This window comes from Bombina bombina, chromosome 11 (genome assembly GCF_027579735.1).
Source record: "Bombina bombina isolate aBomBom1 chromosome 11, aBomBom1.pri, whole genome shotgun sequence".
In the NCBI taxonomy this organism is placed as follows: domain Eukaryota; kingdom Metazoa; phylum Chordata; class Amphibia; order Anura; family Bombinatoridae; genus Bombina; species Bombina bombina.
Window position 1 is genome coordinate 167,971,288 of NC_069509.1, and position 21,806 is coordinate 167,993,093.

Below are 21,806 nucleotides of genomic sequence, written 5' to 3' on the forward strand. Positions count from 1 at the left end.
TGGTAAAAAAAAGTGACGGTTAAACCTAACACCCTAACATAAACCCCAAGTCGAAACACCCCTAATCTGCTGCCCCCAACATCGCCAACACCTACATAAAGTTATTAACCCCTAATCTGCTGCTCCCGATATTGTTGCCACCGAAATTGATCTATTAACCCCTAATCTGCCACTTCCGATATCACCGCCACTATACTAAAGTTATTAACCCCTATTCCCCTGCACCCCAACATCGCCCACACTATAATAAATCTATTAACCCCTATTCCGCCGCTCCCCGACATCGACACCACTAAATAAAGTTATTAACCCCTAAACCTCTGGCCTCCCAAATCACTACTACTAAATAAACCTATTAACCCCTAAACCGCCACTCCCCCACATTGCAACAACCTAAATTAAACTATATTAACCCCTAAACCTAACCGTAACACTAACACCCCCTTAAACTTTAACATAATTAAAATAGAACTAAATTAAAGTTACAATTATTAACTAAATAATACCTATTGAAAATTAAATACAAACACCTAGATTACGAGTTTTGAGCGCTATAGGGAAAGTAAAGAACGCCACAAAAGTTGCGTTATTTAACCCCCTATAGCGCTGCCATTACAAGTTTAAAAAAACCTGGCTTGTGCTTGGATACAAAAGCAGCGGTGTTTTGACTTGCTCGTGCACGCTTTCCCCATAGACATCAATGGGGAGAGCCGGCTAAAAAAAAGTCTAACACTTGCGATCGTGGAAACAAAAGCTCTGTAACGCAGCCCCATTGATGTCTATAGGGAAAAAGAAACTACCATTTAAACCTAATACCCTAACATAAACCCCACGTCTAAACATCCCTAATCTGCTGCACCTGACAAGGCAGACACATGCCTACAGTTATTAATCCCTAATCTGCCGCTCACGATATCGCTGCCACCTAAATAAAACTATTAACCCCTAATCTGCCGTTCCCGATATCCCCACCACTATACTAAAGTTATTAACCCCTATTACGCCACACCCCAACTTTGCTGCAACTATATTAAAGTTATTAACCCCTATTCCGCCACTCCCAATATCGTCGCCACCTAAATAAAGCTATTAACCCCTAAACCTCTGGCCTCCCACATCACTACCACTAAATAAACTTATTAAACCGTAAACCACCAGCCCCCCACATCGCAACAACCTAAATTAAACTATTAACCCCTAACCCTAACACCCCCTAACTTTAAAATAATTAAAATAGAGCTAAATTAAATTTACAATTATTAACTAAATAATACCTAGTTAAAATTAAATACCTGTAAAATAAAACCTAAGATAGCTACTATATAACTAATAGTTATATTGTAGCTAGCTTAGGTTTTATTTTTATTTCACAGGTAAGTTTGTATTTATTTTAACTAGGTAGACTAGTTAGTAAATAGTTATTAACTATTTAATAATTACCTAGTTAAAATAAATACAAACTTACCAGTGAAATAAAAACTAACCTGCCTTACACTAAAACATACCATTACAAAAAAAATAACAAAACCTACCATTACCAAAAAAAAAATATCCAAAAAAATAAAGATGATTCATATTCTAATACCCTTTAAAAAAAAAAAAAAAAAAAAAAGCCTAATCTTGAATAAACTGCCAAGGGCCCTTTTGGGGGGCCTTAAAAGGGCCTTTTGTAGGACATTGCCCTGAGATAAACAGCTCTTTTGCTCCAAAAAAATACAAACACCCCCTAACACTATACAAACCCCCACCCCCTAAACTAACAAAGGGCCCTTAAAATTGCCTTTTGGGGGGCCCTTACAAGGGCCTTTTGTAGGGCATTGCCCTAAGTTAAACAACTCTTTTGCTACAAAAAATAAAACACCCCCTAAAAATATACATTACACAAAATAAAAAACGAAATCATCAAAATTAAAAATAATTACACTTAATCTAACAGCCCTATCAAAATAAAAAATCCCACCCAAAATAAAAAAAAACCCTAGCCTACAATAAACTACCAATGGCCAATAAAATTGCCTTTTGCCCCAAAGATATAATCTATTTTACCTATAAAAAAAATACAAAGACCCCCCCAACAGTAAAACCCACCACCCAACCAACCCCCCCCCCCAAAAAAAAAAATCTAAAATAACCTAAGTTAACCATTGTCCTGAAAAGGGCATTTGTATGGGCATTTCCCTTAAAAGGGCATTTAGCTCTTTTATATTGCCCAAACCCTGATCTAAAAATAAAACCCACCCAAAAAAAACTTAAAAAAACCTAACACTAACCCCCGGCGATCCACTTACAGTTGTTGAAGTCCAGCTTGAAGGATCCATCCAGCCGGCAAAGTCATTATCCATGCGGCAAGAAGTCTTTATCCAGGCAGCCTCTTCTATCTTCATCCATCCAGCGCGGAGTGGGTCCATCCTGAAAACATCTGGTGCGTAGCATCCTCTTCATATGGTCGCCACCGTATACTGATTCTTCAATGAAAGTGACACAATCCAGGATGGCGTCCCTTGCATTCCTATTGACTGAAAGATTTTAATCAGTCAATAGGAATTAGAGCTGCTAAAATCCTATTGGCTGTTCCAATCAGCCAATAGGATAGAGCTCTCATCCTATTAGCTGTTCCAATCAGCCAATAGGATTGAGCTCTCATCCAATTGGCTGTTCCAATCAGCCAATAGGATTGAGCTCTCATTCAACAACTGTAAGTGGATCGTCGGGGGTTAGTGTTAGGTTTTTATAAGGGTTTTTTGGGTGTTTTTTTTTTTTTTATTAGGGTTTGGGCAATGTAAAAGAGCTAAATGCCCTTTTAAGGGCAATGCCCATACAAATGCCATTTTCAGGGCAATGGTTAGCTTAGGTTATTTTAGATAGTTTTTTATTTGGGGGGGGGGGTTGGTTGGGTGGTGGGTTTTACTGTTGGGGAGGGTCTTTGTTTTATTTTTTACAGGTAAAAGTGCTGATATCTTTGGGGCAATGCCCCACAAAAGGCCCTTTTTTATTTTGGTTGGGCTTTTTTATTTTGATAGGGCTGTTAGATTAGGTGTAATTCTTTTTTATTTTTGATCATTTGTTTGTTATTTTTCGTAATTTAGTGGGTTTTTTTGTAATTTAGTTTTTGTTTGTAATTAGATACTTTTTGTAATTTTTAGAGTAGTGTTAGGATTTTTTAATGTGTAGTTTAGTTTTATTTAATTGGTAGTTAATAATTATAATAGTTTAATTGTTATTTTAAAATAAAAAACTTTACATTTGACAGGTAAGTTTTAATTTAATTTAAGATAGGGAAATTGTAAATTTAATATACAGTTAGGGGGTCTTTAGGTTTAGGGGTTAATAGCTTATTTTAGTATATTCCGTTGTGGGAGGCTTTCGGTTTAGGGGTTAATAGTTTATTTTAGTTTATTTCAGTGTGGGGGGCTTGCGGTTTAAGGGTTAATAGGTAGTTTATGGGTGTTTAGTGTACTTTGTAGCAGTTTAGTTATGAGTTTTATGCTACAGCTTTGTAGCATAAAACTCATAACTGCTGACTTTAGATGGCGTTACGGATTTTTTCGTTTTAGGCTGTAAAGCTTGCTTTTTAGTCAGAACGCAAAACTTGTAATACCGGCACTATGGGAATCCCATGAAAAAACATAATTTTTACAAGTGCGGTACTGACATTGAGTTACAGGCCAGGCTAAAAGGTGTCTGGTACACCTATACCAACAAGACTTATAATGGCTGCGGTGCTGTTTTAACACTGAAAATGACATATTTTCAGTGTTACGAGCCGCAACGCAAAATTCGTAATCTAGGTGAAACTTACCTGTGAAATAAAACCTAAGCTAGCTACAATATAACTAATAATTTAAGTTTTATTTTTATTTCACAGGTAAGTTTGTATTTATTTTAACTAGGTAGACTAGTTAGTAAATAGTTATTAACTATTAACTAACTACCTAGTTAAAATAAATACAAACTTACCTGTGAAATAAAACCTAAGCTGCCTTATACTAAAACCTACCATTACAAAAAAATAAAAAACACTAAAATTACAAAAAATTAAAAATCCTACCATTACAAAAAAAATAACAAATGAAATTATCCAAAACAATAAAAATTATTCCTATTCTAATATCCTTTTTAAAAAAAATCAAACACCCCAAAATAAAAAACCCTTATCTATAATAAACTACCAAGGGCCCTTAAAAGGGCCCCCTAACATTACAACCCCCCACCCCCCCAAACCCACAAAATAAAAAAACAATCTAAAAAAAAACTAATCTACCCATTGCCCTGAAAAGGGCATTTAGCTCTTTTGATTGCCCTTAAAAGGGCATTTAGCTCTTTTAAGAAATGCCCAACCCCTAATCTAAAAAAAAAAAACACCCGAAAAAACTTAAAAAATCTAACACTAACCCCTCTTTAGGTACTCACAGTTGCTAAAGTCCCGCTTGAAGGATTTTCATTCAGGCGGCTCCATCTTCATTCAGACGGCTCCATCTTCATTCAGGCGGCAGCATCTTCTATCTTAATCCCGGCGCCGCGGAGCGGGTCTATCCTGAAGTCATCCGGCGCGGAGCATCCTCTTCATACGGTCGTCGCCGTATACTGAATCTTCAATGCAAGGGAGCCTTTTCAAAATGGCGTCCCTTGCATTCCTATTGGCTGATTTGATTTTGGAAATCAGCCAATAGGATGAGAGCTACTGAAATCCTATTGCCTGTTAAAAACAGCCAATAGGATGAGAGCTTCTGAAATTCTATTGGCTGTTAAAATCAGGGCAATGGGAAGCTTAGGTTTTTGTTAGAGTTAGGTTTTCTTATTTTGGGGGGTTGGTTGGGTGGTGGGTTTTTACTGTTGGGGGGGTCTTTGTACTTTTTTTTACAGGCAAAAGAGCTGTTTAACATAGGGCAATGCCCTACAAAAGGCCCTTTTAAAGGGATACTAACCCCTCATTTTTTCTTTCACGATTCAGATAGAGCATGCAATTTTAAGCAATTTTTTAATTTACTCCTATTATCAATTTTTCTTTGTTCTCATGTTATCTTGATTTGAAAAAGCAGTAATAAAAGGTTAGGAGCCGGCCCATTTTTTAGTTCAGCACCTTGGTAGAGCGGCTGATTGGTTTGCTACATTTAGCCACAAATCAGCAAGTGCTACCCAAGTGCTGAACAAAAAATGGTCTGGCTCTAAAGCTTACAGTACTGCTTTTTCAAATCAAGATAGCATGAGAACAAAGAAAAATGTATAATAGGAGTAAATTAGAAAGGTGCTTAAAATCTCATGCTCTATCTGAATCATGAAATTAAAAAAATGAGGTTAGTATCCCTTTAAGGGCAATTGGTAGTTTATTGTAGGCTAGGATTTTTTTTTATTTTGGGGGCCTTTTTATTTTTAGGTCTATTAGATTAAGTGTAATTCTTTTTTATTTTTGATAATTTCGTTTGTTATTTTTCGTATTTTAGTGTTTGTTATTTTCTGTAATTTAGCATTTACATTTTTTTGTAATTAGATACTTTGCAATTTTTATAGTAGTTTTATGATTTTTTTAATGTGTATTTTAGTTTTCTTTGGTAGTTAGTTTAATGTTAGTTTAAACTTAGTTTTTTTAAATTTGACAGGTAAGTTTTAATTTAATTTAAGATAGGGAAATTGTAATTTTAATATAAAGTTAGGGGCTGTTATGTTTAGGTGTTACTAGTTTACATTAGTTTATTGCAATGTGGGGGGCTTTTGGTTTAGGGGTTAATAGGTTTATTATAGTGGTGGCAGTGGTGGGGAGCGGCAGAATAGGGGTTAATAACTTTAGTATAGTGGGGGCGATGTGGGCGGACGGCAGATTAGGGGTTAATAATATTTCAATAGTGTTTGCTATGCGGGAGGGCGCCTGTTTAGGGGTTAATAACTTTATTATAGTGGTGACGATGTCAGGAAGGGGCGGCATAGGGGTTAATAAATGTTATTAGTGGCAGCGATGTCGGGAGCGGCAGATTAGGGGTTAATAACTTTAATATAGTATTTGCGATGTGGGAGGGCCTCAGTTTAGGGGTTAATAGGTAGTTTATGGGTGTTAGTGTACTTTGTAACAGTTTACTTATGAGTAAAACTCATAGCTACTGCTCTCAGATGACGGTACGGTTTGTGTCATTATAGGGTGTAACGCAAGCTTTTTAGCCTTACCGCAAAACTCGTAATGGCGGCGCTATGGAGGTCCCATGAAAAAACTTAATTTTTACGAGTGCGGGACTGAAGTTGCGTTACAGGCTAAAAGGCTTGCGGCACAGCTATACCGGCAAGTTTTGTAATGACTGAGTTGCTGTTTTAACGCTGAAATTACTATTTTTTCAGCGTTAAAGACGAACGCACAACTCGTAATCTACCTGATTGTTAGAAAGAAACATACAAAGAAAAATCTAAGATGTAAATGAAAAAAAATGTAAATGAAAAATTGAAGATGTCTAGAAGTGATCATGTGTGTAAAAAAATATTGTACCACTTTTCAGGTGCAATAGCATTAGACGTGTAAAAGAGAAGCAAAGGTTAGGGCCTATGCTGAGACCTGTATAATATATAGGGGTTATCGCGGCTCTTTGCGTGTCGAGATAGCACAACCTCAGGGCTCTGATTAACTGTTACGCTCCACTAAAAAGTTGCGCAAAAAACATCAAAACTACATTTAAAAGTACAGTTAAACTCATAATAACACCGTCTAATAAAAATAGTTTTTAAAAAATTAGAAAGATATGAAGTCTCAGGTCTACAAAGTATTTTTAAAAAAGAGATACATACATATACATGTCTTAATATGTATATGTATGCTTATATATGTGTACATATGTATTTATATATATATATATATATATATATATATATATATATATATATATATATATATATATAAAAGAAGATATGATATCCGCGCTGTCCTAATTCTACTCAGTGGCGTATAAAATGAAGACACAAATAATAAATAAATAGAAAAGGTTGCAAATGAAATTATGGGATAATTAATACCATAAAACATAAATTAAATATAAATATAAACGTGCATAATAGCAGCAGTCCACAAATCCAATTAGATATAAAGTAAGGCAGCTGAAGAAAAAGTATGTGAAGACTCCCAGTATGTCTCTACGGTAAAGGATGTATACAACAAAAGAGTTTATATTCTGCGCCTTTCTTCTGTGGTAAAAATAAAGATTATGGGGCAAATATCTCCCCTATGCCTAGGGACTTACTTCAAGCAACCTCAATCCATATGAGGTAAGTAATCACCAGAATGTAGATATTTCTCCAGGATCAGTGTTGATTGTCATCCATAGGCTGATTCACTGGTGTAAGTAGAACAATATATCCAATGTGCTGTATGTCAAGGTTGAGTGCAGAATCCTCGCCACACAGTGTGATGTCTCAGGATATATACGGGAGAAAGGGAACAGACAGAAGGGCCAAACAATAGTGAAGTACGCCTTTATTAATGACAAACATACACATATGCCACAGATGTCAGCCCACTCACACAAAGTAACCTCAATCGTTATGAGGTAAGTACAAGCCCAATAAAAACATCAAATAGCGAAATCGAATACTGCACCAGCCTAATCACTCAAACTGTACCCGTACTGCGTCCCTGACGCGTTTCGAAGAAGCCTTCTTCCTCAGAGGGATAGAAGAGTACGGAGTAACTTACATATGACAGTGAAGAGCGATTTAAATACCAGCGGTGTGTGACCACGAACGTAATTCCCATTCTCTGATTGGTTACACTATCTCGCGGTTCATTCGATAAGCCTTCCGTTGCGTGATTGGTCAGTAAACGGTCATGTGAGTTAATCACGTGACCCGTAAGTCTGTGCTTCTCAGATATTTAAGGTGGACCAATATCGCATCGGGAGGATCATAGCACAATTGGATAAAAATATATAAAAAAATATAAATTAAGAAAGCACCAATCAGGGACGCAGTACGGGTACAGTTTGAGTGATTAATATCTCTTAGGCTGGTGCAGTATTCGATTTCGCTATTTGATGTTTTTATTGGGCTTGTACTTACCTCATAACGATTGAGGTTACTTTGTGTGAGTGGGCTGACATCTGTGGCTTATGTGTATGTTTGTCATTAATAAAGGCGTACTTCACTATTGTTTGGCCCTTCTGTCTGTTCCCTTTCTCCCATATATCCTGAGACATCACACTGTGTGGCGAGGATTCTGCACTCAACCTTGATATACAGCACATTGGATATATTGTTCTACTTACACCAGTGAATCAGCCTATGGATGACAATCAACACTGATCCTGGAGAAATATCTACATTCTGGTGATTACTTACCTCATATGGATTGAGGTTGCTTGAAGTAAGTCCCTAGGTATAGGGGAGATATTTGCCCCATAATCGTTATTTTTACCACAGAAGAAAGGCGCAGAATATAAACTCTTTTGTTGTATATATATATATATATATATATATATATATATACATTTACAGAGAAATATACACATATAAACACATAAATACAGATGTATACACATATAGACATATATATATATATAAATGCATTGGAGCCCTTTGCAGTCAAGTAGCAGAAAACATGTAAAAGCATATTTATGATATACATATATAAAACATATATATATATATATATATATATATATATATATATATATATATAAATGTAATAAAGGTTTTAACTATGTATTTACTGTAAATATTTCACATTTCAATTTTCTTCACATAGGGAAATATGTTCTATGTATTTATATATATATATATATATATATATATATATATACACACACACATATACATATATATATTAATCTATACCAATATGTAATCATATATATATAAATATTATTATTATTATTATTTTTAACACTAGATCAGTACCACTAAAATGTTGACCACAGGTGCTGTTCTCAGAGGGTACATAGCCACTGACTGGCAGACACATTTTCCATAGAACATACGTAGTAATCAGCAGCCATGTAAGTTCTGAGATCACCACCAGGCACATGTACATTATGTGGTGCTAACCTTAGCAGTAAACAAAAAAGGCTATAACAGTCTTTTTTTAGACGCACTTTGCATTGCAGAGTACCTTACAGTAGCATGCTAGGGATGTATATCACCAGCATACTATTGACTGTTATGCAACTTCAACCCTATTCTTTCCCACTCTGTTTTCATGCTCACTTAACTTACAGTATATATATATACTCCCTGGTGCAAACACGTTTGTACCTTTACTTTTTTCTTGTGGCCTAGTAGTCATGGATACGATTGGCAATCTCCCACAATACTTTAGGCTACATTATCTGGTAGTCAAGGGGTTAGTCTTGCACCAAATAAATATCTTATTAAAGGCTTTACTACTTGCTACGGCCATAACCATGAACTCCAATATTTGGTCCAGATAAGAGCCTGAAAATCTTAGGTGGCCTGATGCTACCAAGTGAAATGTCTTTAAACATATTTATTGTACATGTATCGTTATAATAATAGTTGCAGACACTTGAGGGGGGTGTCTACAAAATGCACTATGTGATTTTACAAGTTAGACCAGTTTGTGTTGAGTCATGGGCTGAAAAGATGAGAAAATGACACCATGTTGCTATAAAACTGAAGCCAAAGGCTATGCAATTCTGATTAAATCAACATGAAAGAAAACATTATAATGAAATACAGTAGTTATTGCAAATGTTATGTTATTGTACATAAACAGTTTTACTTTAGTAGCTTGTGGTCACTTGCCAAACCTCCTTTAATTAGTAAAAAGTGGGAAACATTCCAAAATGAAGACAAAACAAAACTAGAAGAAAGGCCAAGGCAATGTGTTGGGCTTTTACAGATGCCAACATAATATTTTGGAGCCAGATGGGCCTGTTCTCTTAGGATTGCATTTCAGGTTTTCATCATATCCTAACTGAGCATCTGAAAGTTAATGAATTATTTTTATTTTGGATACTCAATACAAGATTTACAAGAAGACAGAACTATGTGCACCACAGAAATAAATAGGAGCTCCCCATAGTGCATTGGCATTTTCTATAGCATTGGTAAAAAAGTAAAGTCAAGGAGAAGCTGCTAAAAGAATATTCTAACCCAACTATAAAATGGTAGAAAGCAAAGGACTGGTTCACAATTAACGCGTACAAATGGAGTCGCAACAAAAAAAAAATGATAGCATGACAAATTATTTGTACCAGCTTTATTTATACAGCTAAAATCAAATCAAATTAATGTCCGGTCATGACAAGGGATGAGCGAATGTGGTGAAAGTGCAATTTCGCTTGGTAGAATGAATAGTCCTGTGGACATTCATTTTGGGCAATTGAATGTTGATAAGAATTAAAATCCATTACAATTCGGTAATTAAATGTTATTTCCAGTTTTCAAATGTTACTATTGTTTTTGAATGTTCATAATTAGATTGAGTATCCACATTCGAAATTTAAAATATAACATTCAAATTAACAAATACTATTCAGAACTTCAATATATATATGTGGTAGGGAATTTAGTAAATGAACAAATGTGTTTCATTTTTTGAATGTTGGAAAACATTAGCCTATCCTTAGTCATGGCCTGCTATTTGTAAATTACTGAATAAGAGCGGCTCCTTACAGCTGGTCTCTACAGATAGCTAGGTAAGAAGATTCTGACCACATTAGCAATAACACTGGTACTTATGAGATATAGGTATTGTTATTACTGGCCTAACCCAGTCCCCACCATAAAATACACAATACCATATCTGGCTGACCTCCCACACCAATTATTCTTTACAGATTATCTGGCAGACATTGTCCGCTAACTAGTATAATTCATTTATATCACTGACAATTGAGATAATTTTAAAAATAATGTCAAACTATCACTTTACTTTTCTAATTTTATGCAGAATTTATCACCCCATTAAATTCAGGATCACAATGGTTATCTATACATATGAGACAAATAAATTAGGTCATGTGAAACATTTCTACACACTCACCTCATTTAATATTATTTGACACAATCATGGGGAATATTATGAAATAAAAAAGGTTCATTCAATATTTTGAACAATATACTATTTTAAATATATGATAAATTCACATAATAATATATAATTTAGGTGAATGTTATATCACAATATTATACAAAGTGATATTAGAACTATAAACTTTGTATACATAAGATCATCACAAATACAATATTGTTTATATAGCAATTTTCAATACTATAATGATAAATTAATCCACGTTCAACCAAAGATACATTACTTGTGCCTATATATATATATATATATATAAAGGATATTAAAGCATGTTTACCGACTACAGCAAACCAATTTTAATGTTAGCATATGTGATTGGAAGAATTATTTCAATATCAGTATTCCACCTTAAATTTCAATAACAAGAACCCTACACTCAATAACTAATATTATTCCAAAATTACTAATCCACCTTAAATATACGATTCAAGTACTATAGTCCGCGATTGCCAATCAGGTTGACTCATAATTTTATGGAAAGATATAACAACCTTTTACCAAACAAGAAGTGGGAACTTCCTGCGTCGGAAGTAAATAAAACCCCACAAACTTGGAGGCCCACCACCTTTGATACAGCTGTTACTGGTGAAACGTGTCAGGGGGGTTGTGTGGGACTATGGGGACCACTCTTTTTTTAAATATATCACTGAGTTATCTGCTCCACTTGTGTTCTTAGAAAGCCAATCCGGCAATACTTAAAGGAATAGTAAACACCAAAAATGTTATTGTTTAAAAAGATAGATAATCCCTTTATTTACCAAACCCCAGTTTTCCATAACCATCACTGTTATAGAAAGATATGTTTTACCTCTGTAATTACCTTGTATCTAAGCTTCTGCTGACTGCCTCCTAATCTCAGATCTTTTGACAGACTTGCATTTCAGGCAACTCTGCTGACTCTTAAATAACTTCATGTGCATGAGCACAATATTATCTATATGAAACACATGAACTAACGCCCTCTAGTTGTGAAAAACTGTCAAATGCAGAGGTGGCCTTCAAGGGCTAGAAATTAGCATACAAGCCTACCTAGGTTTAGCTTTCAAATAAGAATAACAAGAGAACAAAGCAAATTTGATGATAAAAGTAAAAAACAAAAAACAAAAATACTGTACATTAAAATTAACACTAAATTTGCTCTGCAGCTTCCTTTCTCTATAGTAGGCTCTCAAAGGTGAAAGCAAGCCCTTTTCATGCCACCAGACCCTACATAACTGCTCTTGAAAGTTATGAGCACAAGGTATTATATTTAGATTGATTCAGGAAATAGCTATCTTGAAACATATACAAATAATTTGCCAGAAATAATATAATATTATTGAGCAGTTTAACTCATAATTTTAATTCCCATTCCCATTTTTTTTTTTATTAATTTAATCCAAATATTAGTTAAGTTTTAACCTTTTCCCAGCCTTAAATTAGTCTGGGCACAGAGTGCTAAATTTGCATATTCTTTATTTAGATCTTTCTTCAAAAAATGTGTTTCTAGTTGATATCTGATGCAAGCACCACTCCCAAGTATGAGATATTACAATAATTGGAGATAGATTTAACTCCAAAGAGAGAATCAAATTATCAGTTGGGAGATTGCCATTATTGGTGCCGCTGTGTGTGTGTGTTTCTAACATGGTCCACTAACTAACTAAGATACTGCCATGTCTCACAACTGACCCAGCCACACAACATAGTCTGCAACTCCAAGCTAACACAATATACATAAACAGGCAAGGGATTTCATCTTATGAGCCTTTACCACAAACCCCTACAGCACATAGAGCCCTGCTACATAATCCACTCCATCACAAATCCCACATCACCTAAATATGACGTCTGTAAACCACCCCTAACACTGGGGATAACTAAGGTTTTGGGGGTTATAGAGGGGTAAACAGATTGCATGGCAATGCTAATTTGATGGTGCTATTTTGACACAGCTGATTTTACATTGAGGCGCACAGTTAAGAACCACTGGCATTTTTTTCATATTTGCATGAGCCACCTGCATGTATTTACTAACCCAGGGCGCATAATAAGCCTGTACCGGCATGGGTTTCTGTAGGGAGGAGTAGGAGGGCAGAGCAGGCAGAGATGCCGGCTGTAATAGCTGTCACTTCAGCTTTTGATGTCTTCTGGAGAGCCACAGCATGTTAAGCGGCCCCCTTCCCTCCACCGATCAATAAAAAAAATGCTTTTGCAGTGCAAGGGAGAAGTCAGACTCCTGCTGTTAGAACTTTCTGTGTGTATTGTGTGATAGCGGAGGTGAGTGAGGCCTGACATCCTTTTCAAACATTTTTTAAACCCCTTGGTTTCAAAAGTGGAAAGTACAGTATATACAGACTTTTTACCTACATATTTTATTTTGTTACATTGAGCTAATTGTATTTATATTTCTAATAGGTGAGCCCATGCATATCTGGGGTTTTAATAACATATTATACTGTATGTAATAAATTGGTTAAACTTAATCTAGTATATAAATTGTAAGAATCGCTAAGCAAAATGATGCACTGTGTGAAGTAGTTATTTTTCTGCAGATGTACTTATTGTGGGACACAGCAACTGTATAAGTAAATCTTATAAATAATCTACTTAATTATAAGTGGCTGCATCTATAGACAGAACCCAATCTTATACACACACACACACATATATATATATATATATATATATATATATATATATAGTATATACTGTATATATAAAACCAAAGTTTTTTCAGAATTTAGCTTGAAACCTAAATACGAAACTTGTCAAGGGTAATTTTCATCTGCCAGTTCTAAGTTGTTTATGAAGCAGCAAATGAGCGATTCTGCAATCGATCTGGACTTTCTGATCCTGATACATCTAGCCCAAAGTCTACACAAAATGGTGCTGGAATCAGCTGAAGAGTGCACTCCTATGTCTGCATTGAAGAATTGATATACATAGTGACATACACTAGCCATACACTAGACATTAGAGAAAATAAAGAAAAACACAAATAGAAGGAAACATGGGTAAAAAAACGCAATGGAAAATGATAGAGTGAAGTGGAGATTGGATAACCAGCATAAACAAACAATTGCAGTTCTGTTTTGGCTTTAGGGATCACAACACAAATATCAGATTTGTGGCCTCGCATATTTAGCTAAGATGGTAACACATCACAATATTTACTTTATTGATCGATAAAGATAGAAAATTACCTCAATTCTGTTGAATTCGTCAAAACAGGCCCAAGCTCCAGACTGTGCGAGACCTTTGAAAAATTTACCCATGGCTTTGTAGTCAAGGCCATCAGAGCAATTAAAGACAACGCACTGAAAAAGAAAAAAAATGTGTTATATTTTCACATTTAAAAGAGTTGAATGCGAAATACAAACAAACTACATTTTTTTGTGTATAAATAATACCGGCCCTCAATAACAGGCCGAAGGGATATAAACAATATACCTTGTTGGCCCAGGATAGAAATGACATAACAATTAATTACTCATGTTTGTGCTATCTTCTCGCTCAGGCTCAAGTTTTTTCACTATATATCAAGGGATTATTTATTATTAGAGTAGTGTTGAAAAATACTTTAGAAATAAAAATACGTAGAGCAGGATCAGACAATTTCTGTCTGTTAGCAGGAAGAAAGCTCGCAACAGCAACACTGAAATATTTATCCAAATGGCAATGAGACTGATTACTCTTTTGCTTACCTAGATATATCCTATGCTAGTGCTGCTGTTGGCTTGTAGCACTAGCACTAGCTACTAGTTTAGCTTTATTTAAGATTTAACTGCTGTTTAGCTGCTCCTCTGCCACCTTGAAGAAGTTTTAAAAAGGAAATAGCAGACAAATGGATTTTCCTTAACAAATAAATTTCAAACTAACCTCTTAAAAAGTATTGCGTAAAATGGATTATTTTTTTTTCCGTAACAAGTGATTCAGTGTGTGTGATAACCTATTCCCCCATAGATGTCAATGGAGCAAAAAAAGTGAAAAAAACCTTAACACCCAACTCATCCACAAACCCGATCATATATTCTCATGTGCGTTAACCCAAAAGGAAAATATGAATATAGAACATATTCTGCTATGTGCAGAACATAGGAATGTGAAATATTTACAGTAAAGACATATTGTAAACCTTTATTAAAAATGAATATTGCATAAATATGTTTTTACATGTTTTCATCTACTTAACTGCCAAGGGCTCCATTGCACTTCTATATATGTTCAATAGAGGGGAAACCTGATTGCGTTTAAGTACATTAAATATTAATATTTCACATTCCAATGTTCTAATAACACTTTATTAAATATGAATATTGCATAAATTAGATTTTACATGTTTTCAGCTACTTGACTGCAAAGGGCTCAAATACACTGATCTATATATGTCTATATACTGTATGTATACATATGTATTTATATATGTATTCATTATGTGTAAATACATATATACACATATACATACTTAAATACATATGTACACACACACATATATATATATATTTAGACACGTATATGTATCTACATATCTCTATTTTAAAGCCCTTTGCTTGTCTTTACCTGAGACCTCTTATCTTTATAACTTTATAACGCAATATTTTTTTAAAATAATTTTTATTAAATAGTGTTATTATGAGTGTAAATGTACTTTTAAATTTAATTTTGTTGTGTTTTGTGTAACTTTCTAGTCGAGTATAACAGTTAACCTGAGGACGTGCTATCCCGACGCACGTTAAATTGCACTCAAATGAACACATTTACTTTCAACCTGTAATATGCACTCTACTTCCGATTCGCGCAAAGAGTTGCAATAAACCCCTTTTCGCTCTTGTGCAACAGTTAGCGCGCCACTTGTAATGTAACCCATAGCGAGCTTATTTATATACATTGCAAAAATAGGACAATTTGTTTCCACAGCTGCCTCATTACTGAACAAGTGAGACAGGAGCTAACCATGTGCCTGCTTTCAATAACACAAGTGTCTAACTTTGGGGACTTGAGCAGTAGAGATGTGAGCTGCAGTGGCAGAAAAATAAAATGATTTCTCTCACAGATTCACTGTAAAATAGGTCAGAACACACTGTTTAGGGAGAGAAACAAGATATGTCTGAGGATAAGTAATGATAGATACAGTAAGGACGTTTCAGTACATACATCACTAGAACACGTCCCTTGTCATTCTATTCCCTCGTCACCCTACGTCATAAATAAAGTGCCTACCTGCTTGGCCAAGGCTTTTGCTAGATCTTTAGTTGTTTCTGTTTTGCCGGTTCCTGCAGGTCCTTCTGGTGCACCACCCAGATTCAGCTTCAGAGCTCCCATTAAAGTTCTATATTTGTTAATCAAAGGGAAGAGTACCACTTAATGTACCGTTATAAATATATAGGTTGTGTTTACATGTGCTAATATCTTTTCAATTAAAGGGACACAAAACAGATCCCTTAAAACTTAAAATGAAATACTTACCTTTAGTTGTCTGCAGAAATAAATTATTTGTTATTGTAATTTTTCATAAAATAAAACCCCCTTTACTCTTACTTTACAGGATGAACTCCTAGCTCATTAACTACCCCCCTTAAAGGGACAGTCAAGTCCAAAATAAAGTTTCATGATTCTGATAGGGCATGTAATTTTAAACAACTTTCCAATTTACTTTTATCAACAATTTCACTTTGTTCTCTTGGTATTCTTAGTTGAAAGCTAAACCTAGGAGGTTCACATGCTAATTTATTAGACCTTGAAGGCTGCCTCTAATCTGAATCCATTTTGACAGTTTTTCACCACTAGAGGGCGTTCATGTGTTTCATATAGATAACATTGAGCTCATGCACGTAAAGTTACCTAGGAGTGAGGACTGATTGGCTAAAATGCAAGTCTGTCAAAAGAACTGAAATAAGGGGGAATCTGTAGAGGCTTAGATACAAGGTAATTACAGAGGTAAAATGTTTATTATTATAACTGTGTTGGTTCTGCAAAACTGGGGAATGGGTAATAAAGGGATTATCTATCTTTTTAAACAACAAAAAAACTGGTGTTGACTGTCCCTTTAATAAAGCAGAGTGCTACAGCCAATTAGAAGCTGCCTTCTGTCAGTCTCTGCAGTGTTGAGCTAAAGAGGGAATTAAACAGCTGCCCAGCTTTGAGGAAATAAGTGAGGGTAAAATGATATTAACAAAACTCTTATTTTGTGCAGGTAATTAAAGGTAAGTATATAAGGTAAATTGGGCCAGATAACAAGTGGAGAGCAAAAATATTAGCAGCATTTATTATGTTGATATTTTTAAAAGAAAAAATGAAAAGCTGTAGAAATTATTAAACCAGAATCAGCTGTGCACTTCTTACCAATGCCGAGTAGCTTATAGGTAATCCCACTAAGGCTCAGTGAGCATTAACCCCTTAACAACAGCTGAGATATATACAAATGTCTCCTGGAGTGAGGCAAGCGGTAATAGCACGTCTTGTTACTAGCGGCAAGAGCCACGCTATTATTGGGATAAAAAAACCTTAATGACGCGCAATAAACAGGGTATTTCACGTCATTAAGGGGTTAACAGGAAGTACCTATTTGCTAATGAACATTAACAGGAAGTACCTATCTGCCAAAGGAAATTAACAGGGAATAGCATTCTGACAATGAGCATTAACATGAAGTAGCTATAAGTCAATGAGCATCAGTAAGCATTAGCCAATGAGGATTGGTTGGAAGTACACAATTGATTTTATATATATATCACTATAGTTTACTAGTCAGGGGTTGAAAGCTACTTGTCCATGATTTTACTACAACATTCATCATTAATTAATTTGATAAGCTTTTCTAAAGGACTGTGATTGGCCTTTTTATATGTTTAAAGCTCACTAAATCTTACCAACATTCAAATCAGTCTATTAAAGGGACACTAAAGTCAACATTTTTCTTTCATGATTCAGATAGAGCTTAACATTTTAAACAACTTCCCAATTTTCTTACAATATCAAATGTAGCTTAGTCTTTTTAAATGCACAGTTTCTGAGGTACCAGCTCTGTCTGAGCATGTGCAAGAGTTCACACTGTATAGGAGTCTGTGATTTGCTAATGGCTGTCACATGATACAGGGAGCCGGCAAATGGTAGAAATTATAAATATTAAAAAAAAAAAGGTGCTCTACTGCTCATTTGAAGTTGAAAGTGCTGTTAAATTACCATTTAAATATGCATTTGTTTTTTATGACATTCTACTGTATTTAATGTTACTGACAATGACATCTTCAATGTTTTGTGACACTCACATTTTTTAATTGATCAGTGTTGTCTCATGACTTATGGCTAGAAACAGTTTCCTACAGCTCTCTAGTTTTCTAAGCAGTACATAAAATATGCTTTTGTCTTCTAGTGTATCAGTGATACGATGCAAGTTACAAAATGTATTTTTAAATTCATTTTTATAGTTTGCCAAACTATAGGATAGTCATTTCATTTTATTATTATACCTGTAGCACCGATCAGTTAGTGGAGTTATGACCAGACGTGGAGAGTTTCCCAGGTACTCGTAACCATACGTCACCTCTGTGGTTATCATTCTGATCACCACATCCCAATCTTCCCAGTAATATCTGAGCTGAGAGAGCCACTGAAAGTCACTCAGACTTGAGACTTTGTCCTTGGATAGTTTTTCAACAACATCACGAGCTGTTTTGGAAGAAAAACATTAGTTAGCGGAACATAAAACGTATATTTCCCAATTAAATGTAAACTTAAGAATAGTAAAAAGAGTTATATTTAATTTGCATTTCGGATAATTTTAACTTTGAGAATTCTGTTTTTTCCACTGTCCCTGAGAGGCTTTCAGGATTTTGAACCCAACAACATGCTACAAAGTGATTGCTTATCAGTGCAATAATTTATATCTGTCCCTAACTGGCCACAGGAAACGAAATAAGATAAACATACTTAAGGGGACTTTAAATGAGTATATCCCAGGACTGCAGGACCATCCAAATTTTGCTAGCAAAAAAAAATGATTTGAAAATGTTTATTTTGTATGCAGATCGTCTGCAATGCAGTGTTAATTTGCTATTGTACATTTTACATAAATATACATGTTATAATAAATAAATCAAAGACTTAAGGGCCCGATTTATGTAGCTGTGAATGCAGCCGTTTCCGAGCAAGTCTTCAGGCTCGCCGAAAACGTAAGTTAAGAAGTAGCGGTCTTAAAACTGCCGCTCCATAACTCATCCGCCGCCTCTGAGGCGGCGGACAGCAATCATCCCAATCAGATGCGATCGGGATGATTGACACCCCCTGCTAGCGGCCGCAAATCTGCAGGGGGCGGCATTGCACAAGCATTTCACATTTTATCATTGCTTGTGCAATGATAAATGCCGACAGCATATGCTGTCGGCATTTATCGATGTCCGCCCGCATCTTCATAAATCGGCCCCGTAAAGTCAACCTTTAAAGTTAAATTGTCTTATATGCTGTTCTAGGTCTATCGTAAATAGAATTAAAGTGAAATGAAAAATGTATTTTCATGATTCAGATATAGGGCGAATGCAGCTTTGAAGCCCTTTGGTTGCAGACTCACGTTTTCAATTTACTTTTATTATCAATTTTACTTTGTCCTCTTGGTATCCTTTATTAAAAAGCTGTCAGGGAGGCTTAGGAAAGTGCACTGCTGACATATAAGTGTTCCAGACACGTGCACGCTACCTACCTAGGTATTCTCGTCAACAAAGAATACCATGAGAAGAAAGTATAATAGAAGTCAATTGGAAACTTTCTCAAAATGTTATGATAAATACGAAACATGAAAGAAAAGGTTTGAGTTTTCAAGTCCCTTTAATTTAACCAGACGTAAATTTGATCTCAATAATTAAGACTTCATTTTTATTGCTCTTTTAATTCTGGGACATTATGCCACACCCATAGTGTGTTGGTCCGGTTTAAATATACTTTATTACAAAGTGAATTATTGCACGCTCAGATGGGCCTGTCTCGTACTTATTAATCTGTCCGTAAACAAGCATAAAACAAGCAGCAGGAGCTTTCTAGCTTGACATCAACTTATTCAAACAGATCCCTGAGCAGACATTGCCAAGGGCAAGTATTTAAATGTTATTATTGTGCCAAAGGCAAACAGATCGATTTGACAACACAACTAATGTTAATGAGCAAGATGTCCAAACACAAATTGCTATTGTACTGTAAATACATACTAACAAGGGACCTCATGTATATGTAAGGCAAGCATAAATTATATCTGAATATGCCATTACAAATCTTACAGGGTACTTAGCTTTCAAATTTATTAACCATTTCAGCACTAGAGGAACAAATAGTTTTTTTAAAAAAATATTAACCATTATTTTAAAATAAAGAATTCCCTTCTCTTTGATAAGGATTTTGAAATTTGTCAAATATTTAAAATATCTGTGTACACATAAGTTACAGATAAACATTTTGGGCCAGATTACAAGTGCAGCGGTATTTAACGCTTTTTGCGTGCGTTGGGTAGTGCTCTTATTACAAGTTGAAAGTAAAATATTTTTGTTCACGTGCTAACCCGATACGCGCAAAAAGCTGAACTTAGAATATCACAATCACATTATTGTATTCCCACATAGAAGCCAACTGAGCAAAAAAGTTAAAGAAAAAATATTAACACCCTACTCACATGCAAACCCGATTGCATATTCTCAAGTGCACAAACTCAACATGAAAATATGAATAATTCACATTCCCATATTCTTCACATAGCAGAAAATGTTCTATTTATTCATAAATACATAGTTCTACATATATCTGATGGTATTTTGGTACAATATCTATCTATCTATCTATCTATCTATCTATCTATATACATGATTATAAATAGGTATAGATATTTAGAGATATACAGTATATAGGAATAGCTATTTAAAAATACTTTTGCTATGTGAAGAACATTGGAATGCAAAATATTTACATTAAATACACAGTATAACATTTTATTAAATAGGAATATTGCATAGTATGATTTTACATGTTTTCATCTACTGCAAAGGGCTCTAATGCACTTCTATATATGTCTATATATGTCTATATATGTATTTATGTGAAAAAAGAGAGAGAGAACAGCACTCCTGAGATAGAACAAAGCTAGAAGCAACAACCCCAGACGATCGTTTTGGCCTTCTGTGGGCCTCATCAGTGAGGTGCAGTTGTATCTCTCTAAGGGCATGTGTGCAAGGAGTCCACCTCTGGCTTACCCATTACTCTTAGGGTGACCCAAGAGTAATTTACATAAATGTGAAAAAAAAGAAAGAGAACAGCACTCCTGAGATAGAACAAAAGCCAGAATAACTTCCTTGCCTGTTCATTTAAATTGCAATTCAGGGTGCGCGTTCTTTTTGCACACTATGCCCCTTCACAGAGAAAAAATATCCTGTAGCATATCAGTCTGACCCTGCCCAATGACAGTCCAGCGCCGAAATACCAGGCAATTCTTCTCTGAACAAGGGAAGCAACAACCCCAGACAATTGTGTCACATTTATGTAAATTACTCTTGGGTCTCCCTAAGAGTAATGGGGAAACCAGACGTGGACTCCTTGCACACATGCCCTTAGAGAGATACAACTGCACCTCACTGACGAGGCCCATAGGAGGCCGAAACGATCGTCTGGGGTTGTTGCTTCCCTTGTTCAGAGAGGAATTGCCTGGTATTTCGGCGCTGGAATGTCATTGGGCAGGATCAGACTGATATGCTACACAATATTTTTTCTCTGTGACAGGGCATAGTGTGCTAAAAGAACGTGCACCCTGAGTTGCAATTTAAATGAACAGGCA

General features: G+C 35.2%; 1 protein-coding gene across 1 annotated transcript in view; it reads right to left on the reverse strand.

Annotated features, from left to right (window-relative positions):
• Positions 1–21,806, reverse strand: part of DNAH3 (dynein axonemal heavy chain 3) — a 611,780-nt gene that overhangs the window by 192,366 nt on the left and 397,608 nt on the right. Inside the window, exons 28-30 of the mRNA XM_053694256.1 lie at positions 18,469–18,667; positions 16,220–16,328; positions 14,203–14,316 (exon numbers count right to left, since the gene is read on the reverse strand). Of these exons, the coding sequence (XP_053550231.1) occupies positions 14,203–14,316; positions 16,220–16,328; positions 18,469–18,667 (422 nt within the window). The remainder of the gene's footprint in view (positions 1–14,202; positions 14,317–16,219; positions 16,329–18,468; positions 18,668–21,806) is intronic.